This window comes from Neofelis nebulosa, chromosome 4 (genome assembly GCF_028018385.1).
Source record: "Neofelis nebulosa isolate mNeoNeb1 chromosome 4, mNeoNeb1.pri, whole genome shotgun sequence".
Taxonomy (NCBI): Eukaryota; Metazoa; Chordata; class Mammalia; order Carnivora; family Felidae; genus Neofelis; species Neofelis nebulosa.
In genome coordinates, this window is record NC_080785.1 from 16,926,649 (window position 1) to 16,941,146 (window position 14,498).

The window sequence follows — 14,498 nt, forward strand, 5'->3', positions numbered from 1 at the left end:
GCTCTCTTGCGTTTCATTCATTCATTTGTTTTAAACATTTATTATAAACAACATGGGGCAGACTCTTTTAGGTACTGGAGTTGTAACAACAATGACTAGTCTTTTGTGCCACGAATTCACACCAAAGTCCATTCATAAAACACAGGCCAGTTCAAGTGAGTCCTATTAAAGGTTAGTTAGAAATAGACTTTATTGGGGCACCTGGGTGGCTTAGTTGGTTGGGTGTCTGACTTCAGCTCAGATCATGGTCTCACTCTTTGTGAGTTCGAGCCCACATCGGGCTCTGGGCTGACAGCTCGGAGCCTGGAACCTGCTTTGGAATCTGTGTCTCCCTCTCCCTCTGCCCCTTCCCTGCTCTTTCTCTCTCTCTCAAAAATAAATAAGCATTAAAAAATTTTTTTTAAAAAAGAAATATACTTTATTACATCTTAGGTTATGATTGGGTAGAATCTCACGTTTGAAAGAAATGAAAGCAATGTATCAGTATTGAATCAGACTTGGAAGGAGAAAGGCAGACAAAGATGTGATGTTTTCTGCCTTAAAAAGGACAACTAACTGTATAGGAGTAGTGAATTCCTGGCTAAATTACAGTTCATCATAAAAATGAGTGAGTCTACATAATGAATGTTTTTTTAAGTTTATTTATTTTGAGAGAGAGAAAGAGCAGGGAGTGTTGTTGGGGGGTGCAGAGAGGGAGAGGGAGAGAGAGAATCCCAAACAGGCTCCACACTGTCAGCGCAGAGCCCAATGTGGGGCTTGACTCCTGAACCATGAGATCATGACCTGAGCCAAATCAAGAGTCAGACACTTACCTGACTAAACCACCCAGGCAACCCCATAATGAATGTTTTAAGGGGCAGGTCTTACACTGAACCATTGAAGAATGTTAATGAAAATTGGACATTTACAAAGTACAAAATGTAGAGTAATTATATAACTTTAAGGGTCTCAATGAGGATTTATATTCTCAGTATAATTTTTTTAAGATTTTATTGTATTAAAATTTTTTTTTAATGTTTACTTTTGAGAGAGACAGAGCATGAGTGGGGCAGTGGCAGAGAGAGAGGGAGACACAGAATCCGAAGCAGGCTCCAGGCTTTGAGCTGTCAGCACAGAGCCCGACACGGGGCTCCAAGTCACGAGCCCTGAGATCATGACCTGAGCCGTAGTTGGACGCTTAACCGACTGAACCACCCATGCACCTCTAAAGATTTTATTTTTAAGTAATTTCTACACAGTGTGGGGCTTGAACTTAGAACCCTGAGATCAAGAGTGGTACATTCTTCTGACTGAGCCAGACAGGTGCCCCCATATTCTTAGTATCTTTAAGATATTTTGAAACTTTCACAGCCCCTACTTGGATTCTCGTCCAACAGACTATATATGGCTATGTAACTCTGAATTTTTGTGTCCCCGCCTTGTGTTATCAAACTGTCATTCTGCTAAGGTTTGGTATCTGCTGACCCCTACTTAGATCTGTGACTGTGGCTTCTGCTATGGTATTATCTAGGATTAAATTTAAAAACTTTTTAAACATTTATTTATTTTTGAGAGAGAGACACACAGAGCATGAGTTGGGGAGGGGCAGAGAGAGAGGGAGACATAGAATCTGAAGCAGGCTCCAGGCTCTGAGCTGTCAGCACAGAGCCCGACATGGGGCTCAGACTCACAAATCAGGAGATCATGACCTGAGCCAAAGTCGGATTCTTAACCGACTGAGCTACCCAGGCACCCCTATCTAGGATTAAATTAAAAAAAAAAAAAAAAAAGGCTTGTAGAAGTTGAAGCCTCAGGGTATTAAAAAATACAACAACATTATATTCAACACTTATTCTTTACTAGGGATGTGCTAACTGCCTTACATGTATTTTCTCATTCACTGTTCACTGTATTCGTATTATCAGTTCCATTTTCAGATCAGAAAATGGTTTGGCCAAGGTAACTTCACAGTTCTCAATGCCAAACATGTATTAATTGACAGAGTTCAGATTGGAACTGAGAGATTTCTGAGTTTACATCTTGCTTTGCACACTGGCTATAGTGTCTTAATATTAAAGGATATGATTCCCATATTATCCATGTTACCAATGAGTGGTGTTGCTGGTCTGGTCTGGTTATGTGGTGTTGCTGGTCTGGAAGTGACCCTGGGGAACAAAAGCACCCAACTCATTCTCTTTGTCCGTAAACGGTATCCATGTGAGAAGATTGGAATGAGGGGAGTCTGTTATCAGACTAAAAGAAACGTGTAGTAAAGAAACTGAAAGTGTGAAGGTTGAAGAGAGAGGAATGAGAACTGGGTGTAAGTTGAATAGCAGTGAGCATTCTGGGAGTTGTCTCGATCGCACTTCCAACTCCCCCCAGCCCCCAGCATCTCAGTGTAACAGGTGTGTGCAATGTGAATATGAGAAGGTGTGGTCTGGAGCCCAAGTGAGTGAATTTATTGCTTTCATTGTAGTTCTTGAGGGAGTTGTCAGGGAGACTTTTGGGAGTTACATTCAGAGCCATGCACTTCTGACGTGCACAAAAAACTCAATCTTGACGTTTCACAGGAAATTTGTGAGAAGATGATAGGTTGAGGCCACTGTCTGGGTTGCGGAGAGAATTCAAATATTGCTGAGTCCCTTTTAGGAACCTTCAGTGACTCCTTGGAAGTCTGCTTTAGAACCCCCCATACAGAGCCAAATTCTGCATAAGAAGAGTTTATGGTAGATGTTGGCGTGGAGGCAAATTCAGTTTAACCAGGACATTTATCTCTTCTCTGCTCCACTAACTTTCTTGGAAAAATTGGATTTTAGAAAACTAATGGCACTGCTATTCCCCAGACTCTAAGGAACAGCTTTGTCATCGTCCACCTCCACTCAGCCATTAATGGGACATTAATATATTTTGACATAAAGGGACACAATTGAATTACTTGGCTTTCATTTAACATCTGTGTATTTTCTCTTTCCCCGGTTCTTGTTGTCTGTTTTCATGTTATTGGTTGGCCTGTAAAATACCTGTGGGAGGAGATCCAGGAGAATGATGACATTGTCGAGGCTAGACAGTTTCCCCAGCAGCTTGCACACGTGCCTAGGGAGGCTCCTGCATATGCCCTGACCTTCTTCCATGACCCAGCAGCAGCCAATTCTATTGTTTATTAGCAGAACCTTATGTAGGGGAGCGGTTTTCAGAATAATAATTATGCTAGTGATAGCTGGTATCCTGAGCACTTTCAACGTGCCAGACTTTTTTCTCAGCACGTTACCCGTATTGACCCATTTAATCCTCATAGTAGGTCTGTGAGGTGGATCCTCTCATCATCTCTGCCTTACCTACGAGGGAGCTGGAGCACAAGGTTACCTGATTAACCAATAATTGGAGGAGCTTTACTTCTCATCCGGGCAATCTGACTCAGAGTCTGAGCTCTTAGACTTGGCTGAGCTGCCTACCCTTCACGCCAGGATCCAAAATTACTCCAAGCAGATTTCCATCATGGACCCCGTGGTTGCTCTAAAATTTGCTGGTGGGCCTCAACACTTGACAGCAAGCCAAGCCCCAGGTCCCCTAGTCAGAAGAGTGGGTTTAAGCAAGCTGCTGCTGGTGGGAACATGGGATGCATTATAAGTCCTCAGGAACAGACGGGAGCGGCCCGCAAGAGAGAGGGGGTGTGTAAGAAGGTGGGATGGGGGAGAGTGATAAGCGGTGAGTTTTCTTCTGCCTGGCTGATCACTCTGGAGATGAAGTGAGATAATATGTGAATTCATTTGGATTCTGGAAAGTTCCATTCAAATGACAGTTCATGTTGCACGTGCATGGTGGGCCACCCATAAGGAAGGTCGGTGGAGGCCGTGGCTCAGGAGGCAGCAGTGTGTGGCTGGAATGGGTGGGCGCCGACACAAAGCTGGGAGGTGGAAGCCTGTGGACAGGGAGCGGGCCCTGGTGGACTGTGAGAAAGGTGGTAAACACTGGTTAGCTAGTGGGGAGCCCCTGGGACAAGGCCGTGTAGCGACTGGTCTCTAGTCATTCCTTCAACCCCATTGTCCACGCTACAGCTCCTGCTGGAGCCAGGTCTTAGTCCTGACATCTCCAGCCCATTGGAGAAGACTAGACTTCACTGTCATTAGACCCACTGTCGTCTTGAAATGTATGGAAGTAGAGGTCTTTCAACCTGCATCCTCCCCCCCCCCCCAGAGGGTATGGTGGGCCACTACATTCTGTGCTTCCAGCTTCCCTCTTACCTGATGTACTTGTGGGGAAATGTCTGCTAAGTACAGTCTTGGCAGGTCACTGGGGTGAACTTGAAAATAAAAAGATCGGACCCCTCTTAATTTGGGGATAAGCATTTGATACACTGTATGGTCACTCTGTCAATTGCTTAAGTTCTTTCCTATCCTTTCCTATCTATTTATGTCTAATACCTAACACCCTTTGCTGTAACTCTTATTTTTACTCTGGCTCTGAGTTACCATTTATTTACATATTGACATACTTTTAAAATATTTTCCTAAAAAGGATGATTCTCAGTGTGAAATAATCCCTAAATCCCATCATGTAGAGGTAACTGCTTGGGATAGCTTACTGAACATTTTCTCCAGACACTTGTGTACCTTTACAGATGCCGAGGTTCCACAGTTTACATGAAGGAGATTATTCCAGACATAATTTTCTCTAACTTTTTTTTCACTTCATAATGTTATAGTCGAACTTCCCTCCAAACAAAGGCGGATCTGCACACTCATTTGTACTGTTTGCCCAATGTTCTCTTGTTTCAGTGCACCAGAGTTTACCGAGCTATCCCTCCACTCATTGCTTATTGATAAGAGTCTGAACACCACATAGAGATCATTCGACTTTGTTAATTCAGGCTCTGTGGTTTTGCCATCAAACCCATGGGATTCTTGGCCCCGTATAATAGAACAAGCACGAAACCTATGAGTGAAGAGTCCAAGACTCTGCTCCCAGCTCTGCCATTTAGTAGCTCTGTGACCATAAAATCACTTTACCTTTCTGCACCTCAGCCTTCCTCTCTATAAAAGATGACATGGTATGCATGATATTTAAGGTATGTTCTAGCTTACAAATATGCCTTCAAATCATATCTCCCATCACTGCTTATGTCAGTTTTATTTATCAAAGCCGATGCCATGTCCGGCGCAATGCCCATTACAAAGTGGACACCCAACAGACACACTTTGGACGGACCGATGTATTGATGTGTCTTCTCAAAACTTTCCCTCGCAAATATCAATCTTGTCATTTCATATTGGCTTAGTTTTTAGCCCAGTGAACCTCAGACATTTTTGTTTGTCCACCATCTCTCTTTAGAATTTATGCACGTCTATCTAAATATCTTTGTGTGGGAGGGGGAAGGAAGAGGACTATGTATGAGTATGCACATATGTGTCCATAGCTGGATATATATGTTGTTTTAAGGTATTAGAGTAGGAATCTACCTGTAGGGAGTTACTACTATACTTTGCCCTACGATGAAGCATTAGACAATAGAATGAGATTGAATTATTTCCCCCTCCTTCTTCCAGAGTTGCAGTGAAATTCCATACATGTGTGTGTGAGAGGTGGGGTGGGGGGTCTCAGTATCCAGATAATATTTAATCACTCCCTCCTCCCTCCTTCCATCTATCTTTTTCTTCTTCCTTCCCTCTTTTTCTTCTCTTTTTCCCCTTCTTTCCCTTTTCCATTCCTTCCCTTCTTTACTGAAATGAAGAGTAATGCTATTCTTTCTCCTTGGGTCAATGGTGACTTTTATCCCATAATACAAGACAGGGGAAGCAATCCTTTATTTTCTAAAATTATCTGAACCAATGAAATCTAAGTATAGGGAAACAGTGAAGGATGAATGGGGATTGTGCTCTATTAATCCATTGAAGAAATGTTTTGATCCGTAGGAGTGCTGGCGAAAATTACATTGTTTCGCTCAACTAATGCCAGTGGTTAAACTAACCTGAAAATATTACTTAGTCCATGGAATCCAGGTAAAGAAATTCTGTGGGGAAACAGGATGCTTCAGAAAGCTTGGAACTACCCCCTTTCGTTTAACATGTGTCGCGAATTTTGTTAAAATGAATTACAACCTCATTCCCTTTCTAAAGAAAGTACCTTAGACATATTTTCATTTTTTTCCTTCATTTTGCGGCACTCAGAATCCCCACCACCGACAGCATTTATTGTCATAAACTTTGACTGAGAGGTGCCGTTAGACTGTTGGAGCCATTTTGAGCTCAGCCCTGTGTTTTCTCAATTCTTGGTCTGCTTTTTATAGTTTTTGTTTATTTGTTTCTTCTGAGGGTCAAACTGTCATAAGAGGCTGGTATGGACATACCTATCTACAGCAGTTTTTTATATGTCTACACCGCTTCTCACTATTTCAGATTAGCTGTGTCTAATTTATCATGGAACTAAACACATGATCTTACTAGACTTTTTAACACATTAAAAGCAAATAGGATTGGAGGAGCTTCCAGAAGCTTTTTCTGATTATTTCCACGTTCTTACCTAAATTCCAGAAACTTGAGGTTTCTGTAGATGTATTCTCCAGATAATGGCTGTTTTCTGGTGTGAATGAGAACTTTTTCTTCCAAGCATGAAGAGATGTTTTGCCTTTAGTCCTTCCAGGTGCATGTGGCTCTCAATTCTACCCTTTCATTTATGTCTGACTACTCGGTTCTTATTTTGCAGTCCCCAATCTGTCCCAGACCGCCTGAGGATCCGGGTGAACAAAATCAGTTTACAAGACTATGAAGGATTCCACTATGACAAAGAGAAACTTCGGGAAGCTTGTAAGTCGGAAGTGCTTCGTTGATTTCATGTGATCAGCCTGTCTTCAGCTTCTCGATCCTCCTTGGTTTGGATAGATTCATCTTGTGTCTGAAAACAATGGTTAGAGAAATAATGGAAAGTGTAGTAATACGTGAATGCCGAGTGGTGATTTATGGCTGAAGGAAATGGAACTGGAGAAAGGAAAGCAGCAGAATAAAATTATTATGTGGAAGATGCCAAATTAGGATCTCCTGGTGTATTAACCACTTCAGTCTCAAGTTTACCTAAAATGAGAAAGCAGAAGGCTGGCGAATGTCATGTGGTATAGTAACATGTAGAAAACTCTTGGGACAGCATGAGTCTTTCCCTGGAGCCAATATTACCAAATACTATCCTCATTCTTTATGCAGATGTGACATCGTTATCTATAAAGACATGTCTAACACTTCTAGCTATTATGTGATTGCATAATGTAAAAGGCCCACAGAATACCCAATGCCAGGATAAAGTGATTGATGGATGGTGAAATCCTGAAATCTTAAACTGACTCAACATATGAATGTTTCTCAATGTTCATATTTTCCATATGCTTCTTTAAATGGATAACTAATTTTAGTTCATCTTGTCTATCATTTAGTATTTATTGAGCACTTTTTATATTCCAGTCACTATTTTAGATCCCTGTCTGTATTGTGATACATGAGCTAACCAGGTAACGTAGGCCGGAAGATGTTAAGACCACAGGTATGTTAGATAGTGGTGTTCTTGGCTCCCCCCTAATTGTGGAGGACGGCAGTCAAGTACAGTAAATTCACAGACGATCAGGTCCAGTGTCCAAGGACACAGGCAGGGATGCTAACAGAAAGGAAGAAGTTTGATACAGAACCAGAGGTTTATGAACTAACACCCCATACTAGCTCTAAGCACGGACCTACCTAGAGTTGTAGAAGACACAAATAGCTAACACTGGCAGGAATACAGTAGGGACACATTCCTGGGATAATGTCTTCCAGGCTCTGATTTCTGAACCTGTGATCCTGGAGTGGGGTTTAGTGGATGGAAATCTTGAAATCTAGGGTCAGTTTAAGGGGTGGGTGCAGGGACGTTCCAATCTGGAAGTGGCATTGAGTGAGGATCCATTTTCCTGGTAGTCCATCCAATCACTGAGCCTCCCAGAGAATTCTGTGTGAAATTTCTCCTTTCTCAATTCTCTCTACCACTTTAGCTTCCTTAACCCTTCTGGTTCTTTTCATTAAACATCAGTACCTTCTAGCTTCTCCTCATTCTTCCCCCCAACCTCTGTCCCTCACTTTCATTTCCTTGGATGGGAAAGTTTTTTTTTAAAATGTTTGTTTATTTTTGAGATAGAGTAAGGGAGGGAGGGGCAGAGAGAGGGAGACAGAGGATCCGAAGCAGGCTCTGTGCTGACAGCAGAGAGCCCGACATAGGGCTCGGCCTCACTAACTATGAGATCATGACCTACGCCGAAGTCGGACGCTTAACTGAACGACTGAGCCACCAGGTGCTCCATGATAGGAACGTTTGAAGTGGAGAAGGAGCAATTCCCTGAACTTTTGCATTTCTGCCTTCTATAAATGGCAGGTTATATTTTCCAGTATAAATGAGATTATAAATAACAGACCAGCACAAATCTAATGTAACTCGTAACATGATGGGCATGTATGTTTGCCTTGGGAGGTGTAGCTCACAGTGTAAGTTAAACTGACTTTTGGAGCCTGCTAATTACAAAGAGGAGTGTTTTATGTTCTTTCTCGTTTCATGCTTGTACCCACATAGCTTATAATTTTTGAAAAATTAAACATAATAATGGATCTCAAGTCAGTAATGTTTTTCAGTTTGCCATCAACTCTGAAGAAAGTCAGTTAGGAGTAGGGAAACATTTGAAATTTGGGGCTGAAATGAGATTTGAGGCTTATCTGTGGATTTCAATTATCTGTTCTATCTTTTCTGTAGCATTATCTGTCCACCATTGCCAGAGGTAATTGTGATTTGAGTTTTTACAAGAAGATGACATTTCTTGGCAAGTGCTTTACTCATCATATCTTATGTGATAAAACTTCTCTGTGAGGAAACTTCTTATCTCAAACTGGGGAGGTAACTTGGTATAAGTATAAATCCAATAAATTCAGGTGTCTCTGGGTCCCAGAAGGACACAAAAACATTCCAAGAAGGAATCAGAGAGTTACCTAATTCTAAATATTTGAGTTTGAAGGAAACAATATATTAATTAGAAGTAATGATGGCCAACTTAGGCATCTCACATTGAATATGTAGTTATGGTGCATCTAAAATGTGGTTGCTCAGGGAAGTTTGTCCTTTGGGGTTAAATATTTGATCCTTACCCTCACTCTCTTGCCTGATTCCAACTCGTAACCAACTACAGATTCAGTGGAAGGCTGGCAGAGCTCACGTTGAGCATAAAGACAAAAACCAGTTCAAGTCCATATGTGATACACAATGCCAAAATAGATCTGTTATTTCAGAAGCATTAATTAAATAAAATACGTAGAAAACATATATAAAAGGGATTTGAGGACAGTACTCTGACCTGCATCCCAAAGGGAGCTAATCCTCTTAGGCCATTTATTTATTGTCAACATACAAAGCCTAAAACTAAGGCAGTACTGCATTACCAGGTTTAAAAAATTAGTTCTCTTTCTTGATGATAACACTGAGTGATTCATCCAGGCAGCATGTGGCTGTTTCCCATCACTGTTTAATAGATCTTGCTCATGTGTCTGGATTGTTTTTTGTATTAGATTACAACTCCCATGTTTGTTGTCTAACAAAACCCCACTTCCGTCCGTAAGGCAGGTTTCCTTGGTCATTACAGATGGCAGCTCTTTTAATTACCTTGCTTATTTTAGCATAGAGAAAGATGACTACATTATTTCAAAGATTTGCCATCCCCCTTCCATTTAGCTCCAACTTGCCTGGGGGTCATTCCCCCTAAAATAATGCACAAAGAGGGTTAGTCTAGGCCAGTCCCTTCCTTGGCTCTTGCTGGTAAATTTCAGACTTATGTAAAAGTAATTAGAATCTCATTACTGGATTTATGAATTATTAACCATCAAGATAGTGGCTATGATGTCCAAGAGGAAAGTCTATTCAGCTTAAAAGGTAGAACGTAAAGTGGTCATGTTAGAAAAAATTCTTAATGAAATCCATAAAGATAACTGACACTTACTCCCATGATCTGAATCAAATCTATTAAATGAGTCCTTAATAAAGCATGTAATCATATAGTCTAGGAAAAGGATGACGAGTTTTTGAAAATCTTTTATATTTCTAACTCCAAAAGAGTTTCACTGATGCGACATACATTTTTTTTTTTTTTTAATCTAGAATAACTTGATACTGGCCGAGATTTAACTCTTATCTCATGTAAACTGGCTAAACTTGACTTCTGGCATTAGCTTCTCTGCCCTTTTGAATTGCCCTGATAATTCATACAAGTCTAGGCCCTAAATCAGAAGCAAAAACAAGGTTGGAATTTATTGAAAATAGGTATAGCCTATTAAGGTAGGAGAGGACTAACATTTGCTGTATATCAGGTATAGTGTTCATAACCCCTTTACATTTTTTTCAATGTAATGGAAATTATATGGATGTTCATGAGTATATATAATAAATATATAATATCTCAGTATATTATTCTCTGGCTTACATTAATGATATTAGGATCATAGCTTAGACAATTGTTTTTATGAAATTCCCTTGTCTTTGGTTTACCGATTTAGTGGAAGGGTCAGAAATATCTGTGTTGGAATTGCAGTTGCAACCTTGACCACGTAGTTAATCTCTCTGATGATCCTAACTCTCATCTCCAAAACGGGAATAGAATTGCGGCAGGAATGAGAGAGTGAAATGTAATCTTGCGGGTGAAACTGTGGTGCAAAAGTATGGCACGCTACCATGCTTTCCCAAAATGGTAGCTGTGATTGTTGTGGTTGCTGTTGCTCAGGACACGCTCCAGGCCCGCTGGCTGCCCTTTGGTCTGCAGGTCGGGAGGCCAGCTGACCTCTTCCACACGTGGCTCCCACTTGAATGTGCACGTGCTTCCGACCCACTGTCTCACTTTTAAAAACAGCATTGAAAACACCGATAGATATCACAGAAAGATTATGGCAAGAGAATACGATTAATCATTTGATTTACATTTATTGTGTCTGCCAGTACAAGAGTGCTCTGATGGCTGGATGTATAAACATGAGATGTGTAAACACTGCCCATATTTGGTGATCTGGCCAGATATCTGCACACTTCATTAAAAAAATTTTTTTTTTTATCTTAGAGAGTGAAAGAGAGAGAGGAAGAGAGAGAGAATCTTAATCAGGCTCCATGCTCAGTGCAGAGCCCAGTGCAGGGCTCATTCCCACCACCTGGGATCATGACCTGAGCTGAAATCAAGAGTTGGATGCTCACCCGAGCCACTCAGGTGCCCTGTGTACTTCTTTCTTTAAGTCCCAAGACGGTTTCATATGTATATCATCTGGTATCCAGCACTGATTAAAAAAAAACAACAACTTATTTTGGAATAATTTTTGATTTCTAAACAAGTTACGAAGATACTACTGGGAGTTCCTGTACACCCTTTACCCTATTATGTTCCCTATTGTTGAACATTGTATATTACCGTGGTACCTGTGTCAAAGAAACTCATATTTGCTTCATTATTCTTAACTAAACTCTGGACTTTCTATTCTAGGATCCAGTCCAGGATATCACCTTGCATTGGGTAGACATGGCATATCTTCCCAGCCTCCTTTGATCTGTTTCTCAAGTTCTCAGTCTTTTTTTTTTTTCTCCCCATAATGGTCTTGAGGAATACTGGCCAGGTATCCTATAGACTATCCCCCAATCTGGCTTTGCCTATTATTTTACTCATAACTAGACTGGAGTTGTGGGTTCTTGAAAAACAAATACTGCAGAGCTGAAGTCTCTTTTTGTCCCATTATCTTAGGGGTATATGATATCCACATGACATCCGTGATGATGGTAACCTGATCATTTGGCTAAGGTTGTATTTGCTAGGTTTCTCCACTGCAAAGCTACTAATTTTTTTCCCCTTTCCCTATGTTACTTTTTGTAAGTCACCAAGTTTAACCTGTCCTCAAACTTGCGGGAGGTGGATCACTTGAATTTTCATGCTTTCCAGTTTCCATATTTGACCTCAAGTGAATGTAACACATTTGTCAAAATGGTGGAGCCATTCAGTCAAGATGCATTCATGCTTCCAAAAACTATATATTTGCAACAAATATATGCCAGATACCATGTTAGATGCTAAGAATTAGAAGATGAAACTGGGACATTGAACATTACGGTATCATTTATTCAATACACATTTATTGAGTGCTTACTCCAAGCAAACCATGGTGGAGGAAAAAAGCCAAAACAGAAATAGTCCCTGCTTCACTGGAATTTTTTTCTCATGTGATGAGAATTGCAGTAGGCCTATGGAAGTACTAGGTACCTATTTTCCCAGCAAACACCACTTAAATAACTAAAGAAAGGGATAGGAATTTATAAGCGAGAATGAGAAAAGCCAATTTAAGCACTAATTAGTTGTATGACCCTGGACAATACATTTATCCTCTTCAGGCTTTAGGTGCTTTATCTGCGAAATGCAGTGGTTAAACTAGGTGTTAGTTTAGAAAACTAACATTAGAAAATTGTGAACATTAGAAAATTGTGTGTATGCATTTTGCTTCATGAATTTGCTATAAATACTGACTTTTCTTTCTGTTGATTACTTCATCGAAAATTGAATATTTCCCCCTCATTTAACAAGTTGATAACTGGGCTATTCAGTAGAGATAAGGCCTCCATTTGGTGGGGGTAGGTGTTCCATTTTGAAATCTCTCTCAGGAGTTAGATGGTATCAGTCTGTTCTCTGAAGGGCACTGTCCATCCCTTTGTGAGTGTTTGTCTTTTCCTATTTTCATGGGTTGGCATTTACCCAGAGTGCTTATGTTCTTTACTGTCTTCTCCATCTTTTTTCTGTATCTTATATTTCTCTTTTCATTTAAAATGTAATAATAAGTAAAAATAATAGTCAACTCATAGTGCACTATCACTGTGAGCAAGGAAATGTCTTAACATTTCTACTCCTATCATATAATTTAATTCTCCCCCAAATTCTGAGGTTTTGGGCTGAGCAACTTGGTAAATAGAGGTAGGGGACATGTAGAGGACCCACAGTGACCAAGAAGCAGCACATGGTGAGCTAGAAAACAAACAAACAGACAGCCTATTGATTGCAAGCCTAGAGAAGAAAAATGTTTTATGAAAGAACAGTGAGAGAACGCTGTGAAAGCCCCAGAGTCAGAGAGGTGGAGGAAGAATTGCATGCTAAGAGCTGATCATTGGATTTGGGCAGAGGGCAGTTATTAGTCACCTCACGAGAGGTTAAGGGTGAAAAGATGAATAGAGTTGGTACATGTCCACACCGGAGTGAGGGAAGTAAGTCTGCACAGGTTGCTCTTGTTAGATGTTTAGCTATAAAGGGGAGGAGAGAATGGGCTGGTGGCTGGAAGGGGATGTGGTATCCAGGGAGGACATCTTTCTACTTGTCAGATAGTGCAGCTGTCTCTGCTGATGGGGCGCTTTACTGGAGAGAGAGAACTCGATTGAAGAGAGAAGGTCAACTCCAGGGGGAATGGCTTTGTGTGGGTGGAGATGGGACCTAGGGCCCAGTGAGAGCTGGAGGCAGGCTCTGCAGAGTACAGAGCAGGAAGGCAGAGGAGCGATACACAGGCAGGTAAGTTGAAGGTTTGGGTACTCGGGAGAAGACGTCCCGTTCTGATGATTTTTATTTTCTCAGTGAAATAAGAAGCAAGGCTACGGGCTAATGGTTGGGATAGGAGGGTATCAGTGTTGAGAAAGAGCAGAGAAAGTTGGAAATAATCAATTTGAGGAGCAACACAATGAATGGACCAGGCAGGATTGCTGAGCATCACTTTAGATATAGATGATTTAATTCACTGGCTTTTCATAAGAATGTGTGGAGTCTGACTCATCAGTTCCTAGGGGTCTTGACTTAAAAATGAGTGCACTCTCAGGGGCACCTGGGTGGCTCAGTCCCTTAAGCATCCAACTTCGGCTCAGGTCATGATCTCACAGTTTGTGGGTTTGAGCCCCGTGTCACTCCCTGCTGGCAGCTCAGAGCCTGGAGCCTGCTTCAGATTCTGTGTCTCCCTCTGTCTCCGACCCTCCCCTGCTCGGGCTCTATCTGTCTCTTTCTCTCTCAAAAATAAGCAAACATTAAAAAGAATTAAAAAAACAAACAAACAAAAACGAGTGCATTCTCTTTCTTTCCAACTCCAGAGATTCAGATGCCAGGAGAATATTAGACATGAAGATGATAATCTTATTTTTAATATAAATCCCTTTGTAATCTAACTCTGATTATCATCCAAAGCCTTGCTTTGTTTACAAGAAAAGACGCTTCCAGAACTGTGGTGAGGTCGATGCTGATGACCTTAAGTCTCAGGCTAGGAAATAAGCCTAAAGTGTTGATATTTATTTGCTCCTTCTTTCATTGTTGAAACTTAGCATTTGGTAATGAGAACCGTCAACTCCAGGTATAGCTTCAAGTCTCCGCCCAAAGGAATATTTTTCATTTTCATTAGTTTATTCTGTGCACACGCACAAAATAATGACCAGTTCTTACTGCTTACACAGCATCCCAGTTTGTTTTGTTGGGACCTTCCTGG

The 14,498-nt window shown here is 41.0% G+C and overlaps 1 protein-coding gene across 12 annotated transcripts in view; it reads left to right on the plus strand.

Moving 5' to 3' along the window:
- Positions 1-14,498, plus strand: part of DGKI (diacylglycerol kinase iota) — a 452,201-nt gene that overhangs the window by 314,605 nt on the left and 123,098 nt on the right. For all 12 annotated transcript variants that reach the window (XM_058724155.1, XM_058724161.1, XM_058724154.1 and 9 more), the window contains one exon: positions 6,679-6,779. In XM_058724155.1, the coding sequence (XP_058580138.1) occupies positions 6,679-6,779 (101 nt within the window). The remainder of the gene's footprint in view (positions 1-6,678; positions 6,780-14,498) is intronic.